We start from the raw sequence: 7232 nt of genomic DNA on the forward strand, positions 1-7232 counted from the left end.
TTTGCAGCTAGCTGGGAAACCTGGAAATGTGTGTTTCCTCCTGGTTCACTCTTATTCTTATGGTGCTGCCCTGGGGGCAGGGGTCCCCTCCCACAGGAAGGAGTTTAGTTAGAAACGGCTTTGTGGTAGGCCTGGCGCTTCAAACCCTGTTCCTGCCTCCAGGAGGCTGGCGGCAGTGCCTCTTGGCCGCTCAGTGAAACGTAGCTGCAGATACTGGTCTTACTTCTCTGAGTTCCTACTTTATCCCAGACTCATGACCTTACGATTCCTTGTTGTTTCATTGCCTTGCCAATGCTTTACATAGATGTTTTAAATAGTTTGTCCAGTTTTTATCATTGCCATCTGCAGGAGAGTTCATCCAAATTAACTTGTTTTTTTTCTTACTGAGAACAGAAGTTAAATATGGATTTCTGCTACATTTTTTCTAGAATCCTACAAAAATGACCACATTGTGAGAGCTATTTTCCAGTTGCTCAGCAGGGCGGGGATTTTTGCCCGGTTGCCCAGGCACGTTGGAGGTCACAGAGTGTTGAGGCTGACCTTTTCAGTTACTGAGAGTTGATACAACATGAACAGGTCCAATCGGACTACCACCGTGGCAGGGTTCATTCTGCTGGGCCTCTCTGCCCACCCAAGGCTGGAGAAAATGTTCTTTGTGCTCATCCTGCTGATGTACCTGGTGGTCCTGCTGGGCAATGGGGTCCTCATCCTGGTGACCATCCTTGACTCCCGCCTGCACACACCCATGTACTTCTTCCTGCGGAACCTCTCCTTCCTGGACATCTGCTACACCACCTCCTCAGTGCCCCTCATCCTTGACAGCTTCCTGACCCCCAGGAAAACCATCTCCTTCTCAGCCTGTGCTGTGCAGATGTTCCTCTCCTTTGCCATGGGGGCCACAGAGTGTGTGCTCCTGGGCATGATGGCATTTGACCGCTATGTGGCCATCTGCAACCCCCTGAGGTACCCCGTGGTCATGAGCAAGGCTGCCTATGTGCCCATGGCTGCCAGCTCCTGGTCAGCTGGTATCACCAGCTCAGTAGTCCAGACATCCCAGGCCATGAGGCTGCCCTTCTGTGGGGACAACATCATCAACCACTTCACCTGTGAGATCCTGGCTGTCCTGAAGTTGGCCTGTGCTGACATCTCCATCAATGTGATCAGCATGGCTGTGGCCAATATAATCCTTCTTGCAATCCCTGTCCTGTTCATTTTCATCTCCTATGTGTTTATCATAGCTGCCATCCTGAAAATCCCCTCGGCCGAGGGGAGGAAAAAGGCCTTCTCCACCTGCTCTGCCCACCTCACAGTCGTGGTCGTCTTCTATGGGACCATCCTGTTCATGTATGGGAAACCCAAATCCAAGGACCCACTGGGAGCAGACAAACAGGACCTTTCAGACAAACTCATCTCCCTCTTCTATGGGGTGGTGACCCCGATGCTCAACCCCATCATCTACAGCCTGAGGAACAAGGACGTGAAGGCTGCTGTGAGGAACCTGGTACTTCAGAAACATCTCACTAAGTGACTGTCACAGGCACCCACACTGTCAGAATGCAAGACTGCCAAACTCTTCATTGTACTTGTGGGAAGATGGTAACCCAGGGGGCCCTTGGGCTATCAGTGGAAAGAGCCTTTTCTTTTCATTTCTGGTACTACTGACTACTTTGTTGGCTTCATACAAAACTACACTGTATCATATTAGAGCTATGCTTTGCTGCCAAATCTGAAATCTTCTGATACCAGAAATTGATGAATATCTATAAGGAGTAGATATGCTCAAAAGAAAAAAAAGCATTTGAGTGGTATGGGCCCTTAGAGCATATTGTCTTTCCCTGGGTAGAACCGCTGCTTTCTCCGTTCTGCTCCGGTCTCATCCCAGAGACTTTTGCTCTATCTGATAGAGGGATAAATTGGGAAACGCCATCTGCCTCAGCATATAACAGCAATCGTTAGCACCATGACAGGAATGCCACTCATATTATATTAGCACCAGAAATAGCAGGACTTATCCTGAGCAGCTGCTTGGTTTTGATCTACTGGAATCTTGCCATTCACTACATTCTCCTCTTCACTGTCACTGCAGGGAAGCTCAGAGGCAGACATTCCACCTCGCTGTAGCAGGTGGTGGAGTGCTGCCTGACTCAGTGCCTGCAGCTCCCACACTTTCATCTGTGCCACTGAGGTGGCACCTGGGTGGCAGTTGCATACACCCAGCACACACTCCATAAGTATGCCCACACTGTGATGAAACCCCCAAAATATTGGGGGGAAGCAAATGAAAAAATCACTCTTAATCCCAGAGTTAATGAGAGGCCGGCAGAGAGAGTTACTTCCTACCGCTAGCGGCCATGGGAACAGTGCAGGCTCAGAGCTCTGAGTCCACGACTTCCTCCAACACGCAAGGAATGTGCTGGAATAGTGTGTATTTACTGTATTACAGAGATTATTTTTAATGCACTTAAATTTGTGTTTGTAAAAGTGAGTTATTACCAAACTTTGGTCCTTCAGTTATTAGTAGTAGATGCCAGGTTATTTTCTCTTTTTCTTTCTTTCCTCTTCCTTCCTCACCCCCATGTTTAATCAGCTCACTCCTCTTCCTGGTTGATAGTTGCCTCCAAAATTGTATTCATTTTCTATTGCTGTATAAAGTCTATATATTTATAACCCATTTGAATTGAAAAAAAAACAAAATTTGGAATCTATATTACCTAGTAAGTAATTGTATTAAATCCAACATCAGGAAAATTCTTGTATTGAAAATGGCATCTCTTTTAAGAATGGTGTACAGGGTGGGGCAAAAATAGGTTCATAGCTGTGAGTACACAAAAGAGTTTATTCTTAATTATTGTAATATTTTCTTTTAAAAATATATTTTAATGATTATGCTATTACAGTTGTTCCATTTTCCCCCTTCATTCCCCTCCACCCTGCACACCCCCTCCCACCCACATTCCCTCCCTTTAGTTCATGTCCATGTGTCATAAGTTTTTTAGCTTCTACATTTCCCCTACTATTCTTGCCCTCCCCCTGTCCATTTTCTACCTACCATCTATGTTACTCATTCTCTGTACCTTTTCCCTCTCTCCTTCTCCCACTCCCCTGTTGCTAATCCTCCATGTGGTCTTCATTTCTGTGGTTTTGTTCCTGTTCTAGTTGTTTGCTTAGTTTGCTTTTGTTTTAGGTGTGGTTGTTAATGACTGTGAGTTTGCTGTCTTTTTACTGTTCATATATTTTACCTTCTTTTTCTTAGATAAGTCCCTTTAACATTTCATATAATAATGACTTGGTGATGATGAACTCCTTGAACTTGGCCTTATCTGAGAAGCACTTTATCTGTCCTTCCATTCTAAATTAAAGCTTTGCTGGATAGAGCAATCTTGGATGTAGGTCCTTGCCTTTCATGACTTGGAATACTTCTTTCCAGCCCCTTCTTGCCTGTAAGGACTCTTTTGAGAAATCCGCTGACAGTCTGATGGGAACTCCTTTGTAGCTGACTGTCCCCTTATCTCTTACTGCTTCTAGGATTCTCTCCTTCATTTTAATCTTGGGTAGTATAATTCTGTTGTGCCTTGGTATGTTCCTTCTTGGGCCCACCTTCTTTGGGACTCTCTGAGCTTCCTGGATTTCCTGCAAGTCTATTTCCTTTGCCAGACTGAGGAAGTTCTCCTTTATTATTTGTTCAAATAACTTTTCCACTTGCTCTTCCTCTTCCCCTTCTGGTACCCTTATAATTTGGATGTGGAATGTTTAAAGATGTCCTGGAGGTTCCTAAGCCTCTCCTCATTTTTTGAATTCTTTTTTTTTTCATTCTTTTCTGGTTGGATGTTTCTTTCTTCCTTCTGGTCCACACCGTTGATTTGAGTCCCAGTTTTCTTTCCATCACTATTGGTTCCCTGTGCATTTTCCTTCATTTCACTTAGTGTAGCCTTTATTTTTTCATCTAATTTGCAACCAAATTCAACCAATTCTGTAAGCATCCTGATCACCAGGGCTTTGAACTGTGCATCTGATAGGTTGGCTATCTCTTGGTTGCTTAGATGTATTGGCTCTTGGGCTTTGATCTGTTCTTTTGTTAGAGTCATTTTTTTTTTTTGGTCTTGACATCTTGTTACATAGTGAAGGACAGAGCCTTAGGTGTTCACCAGGGCAGGGCAACCCCCATCACTGGGTTGTGATGCTGTATGTGGGGGTGGGGTCAGAGAGAAAACAATGGCGCTTGCTCCACTCTCTCTCGGATTTCAGTCCCTCCTGCCACTTCCCACAAGCTAATTGGGCCCTTCTGGTGCTGGTTCTTGGGTGGGTGAGCTTGTGTACATTCTAGGACCCTGTGGGTCTCTTCAATGAACTCTCCTGTGAGTCTGAGAGTCTTTCCTGGTACCTCAACCCTCACAGGTGTTTTCAATCGGTGCTTTTAGGCTTTATTTCCTGGTGCTGGGGTCCTGGGTTGCGCAGTCTGTCTTGCTGCCCGTTTTTGCCTGGTTTATCCACACGTGAATGTGTGATCTCGGTCAGCCAGCCGCCTTGCGCACCTTACTGGGTCTGCTTGTTGCTTCCCTGCGCCCGGGTCTGCCAGATGCTGCCTGAGCACCCAGGTTACCAGCCACAGCTTTTTCCTGCCGTGACCCCGCTCCTCTGGCCGCCAACTCCGCCCTTCTTACCAGTCTGGATGAATGGTTGACAGACTTCCGTACAGTTCAATTTTCTGTAAGTTCTGGTTGTTTTTTTGTTTCTAAATTTTTGTTGTCCTTCTTTTGATTGTGCGAGGAGGCACAGTGTTTCTATCTATGCCTCCATCTTGGCCGGAAATCCAATTATTGTAATATTTTCCATATGAACAACTATAAACCTACTTTTGCCCCATACTGTATGTATGTGTGTGCACATATGTGTGTTTGTATGTGGTTTCACAACTGGTATGGGAAAAGATTAAGAACAATACATTGATTTATGGCTGCCTGAGTTAAGCTTTCTCCCACAATTTACTAACGTAACTCAGTGATTTTCTGCATGTGGACTTTAATTCCAATCAACTATTTCCCACATTTCGACTTCCTGCTGTGCAAAGACTACACAAATAAACCAAAATCTATAATAACCATGTCTGATAAACTAGTATTCAAAAATGTTATCAAATATTTCAACAGGGGTAGAAATGGGGATTTTTATAACCCTTTGCTTCCCCCAAAATATTTTTAAAATTTTCTTATAGTCTGGGAGCACATTGTTCAGGCCCGGTTAGCCTCAATTCTATTTAGACTTCCTTTCTTGAATTCAATATGATTTCCCTACTAAATGAATTCTTATTTAGGAAGAAACAAGAGAAAAATTTACTTGGGCTTGTACAAGTGGATCTTTGTTCTATCAAAAACAGCAAAAGTAAGTAGGTTGGGATTAGAGTTGATGGCAGAGTCAGTGGCTCACAGCTGCTCCTGGCCATAGACTCAAGGACCATCAAAATTCCCAGGGGACCTTCTGGGGATCGGGGATGATGCTTGGGGGTTAAGTCCAGGCCCTTAGTATTGTGGAACGTCCATTAACATTCCAAATTGAATTATCACAACAGCTGTTGCTAGCACTCCCAAAGAAAATCAGAAAGCTATTCGAAGAGCAGCCGCATTGGGGAGGATCAGGAGTGGGGTAAGCAGGCAGCTCAGGTCAGCATAGACTGCGGTTGGGCGCCCCCTACCCTGTTCCTCTAGAGGTGCTCTCAGTTTAGGCCAGGCGGTTAGAGACCTGCCTTTCAATTCTGTCTCCGTTTGCCACTGCCGAGCTCTTGGCTAAGTTCTTTCCTTCTCTGGGCCACAATTTCCTTGTCTGTAAAATGAGAGTTTACCACCGCACCTCTCTCACTAGGCAATGTTTGTGAAAACACCTGGGGAAAGCCCAGAGAGGGAGAATTGATGGCTCACACACCACAACCTGCTACTCGTTGGTAAGGGATCTCTTCCCGGCTCGCTCTTCCACTGTTGCTTTCCGCAGTTCACCGGCAATGACTCCAAACCACTGGTGCCACCCGAAGTACTGTTTGTTTGAAGGAGACTCGAGTGCCTGACTGTGACTCTGCTGCTTGCGCCTGCTGGAAGCCGCCATCTGGTGGGCATTTCTGTGAGATCCTGAGATCAGAGCTTCTCCAACTTCAGTTAATGTGCTCACTAGTCACCTAAGGAGGTTGTGAAAATACAGATTCAGATTCAGTGAATCTGAGGTGGAGTCCCAGATTCTACATCTCTGACGAGTTCCCAGGTGATGCCTCTGCTGCCGCTCTGCTTGCCACCCTCTGAGCAGCCGGCCCTATCAGACTTGGGACCAGGGCTGAAAGAAGAGGCTGGGAAGCAACTCCTGGGTGGAAGTCTCCTGCTGTGAGCCACGCCCTCCCGCATCCGCAACCCAGTCCGGTCCCTCTGATGTTGGGGCAGCAGGTTGCCCTGTGACCTCAATTCTCTTATGGATCTAAGAAGGACTGTTGATTTATCAGCATGTTCATTTTTTTACTTGCTAGTAAAGTGGGGTGACTTCAAGATTCTTACGTGTTAGACTGGAAACCAAGCATTTCTATTCAAGTAGCTCTAAAACACACAAGCGCAAGCATGTAAAAATGTAGTTCGATGCAAAATAAGAGGCATAAATAGCAGAGGAAAAATATAGCAGAGGAAAAATTACTGTCAAATTTTGCAGAAAACACAATTCTTATATTTCTGAAAATTAACCAGGAAACTATTAGCAGAAATATGAGTTCAGAAAAGTTAAAAAGATAGAAGTAACTTCTCAAAAATCAATTGTATTTCTACATACCATCAATAGAAAAAACAACGGGAAAAATAGCATATTTACAGTAGTAACAAGTACTAAAGAATTGGGAACACACATAATTCCAACATAATAGACTGAGTCAATAAAAAAGATTGTGTTATGTGAACATAAGGAAAGCCAGAGCGATTGACCAGAGAAGAAGTATTACAATAAAAATAACCTCGATCTCTATGGTGGAAGCTCTCAACTTGTAACCAACAGCAGAACTTCTTGATACGCATACCTCTGAGCTCTGTCCCCAAAGATTCAAATTTCACCAGGTCTGAGAAAAGGCCAATAGGAAACCTGAGTTTAGAAACATAGTTATCTAGTGTTTTTAACCCCCCGAAAGATTCTGTTGAGCTCCAGAAATTGCTAGTGAAGAACAATTGAACAATACAGGATTTTTTTAAAGTAACAGTGTTAGATTTTTCCTATCA

The 7232-nt window shown here is 44.6% G+C and overlaps 1 protein-coding gene across 1 annotated transcript; it reads left to right on the plus strand.

The window, feature by feature from the left end:
• Positions 1-568: 568 nt before the first annotated feature.
• LOC118979665 (olfactory receptor 13C7-like) lies at positions 569-1528 on the plus strand. Its single transcript, XM_037035846.1, has one exon. The coding sequence runs from the start codon at positions 569-571 to the stop codon at positions 1526-1528; it is 960 nt and encodes a 319-aa protein (XP_036891741.1).
• The last annotated feature ends 5704 nt before the right edge of the window (positions 1529-7232 follow it).

This window comes from Sturnira hondurensis, unplaced genomic scaffold, assembly GCF_014824575.4.
Source record: "Sturnira hondurensis isolate 20B ecotype Veracruz unplaced genomic scaffold, ASM1482457v3 Scaffold0022566, whole genome shotgun sequence".
Lineage (NCBI taxonomy): Eukaryota > Metazoa > Chordata > Mammalia > Chiroptera > Phyllostomidae > Sturnira > Sturnira hondurensis.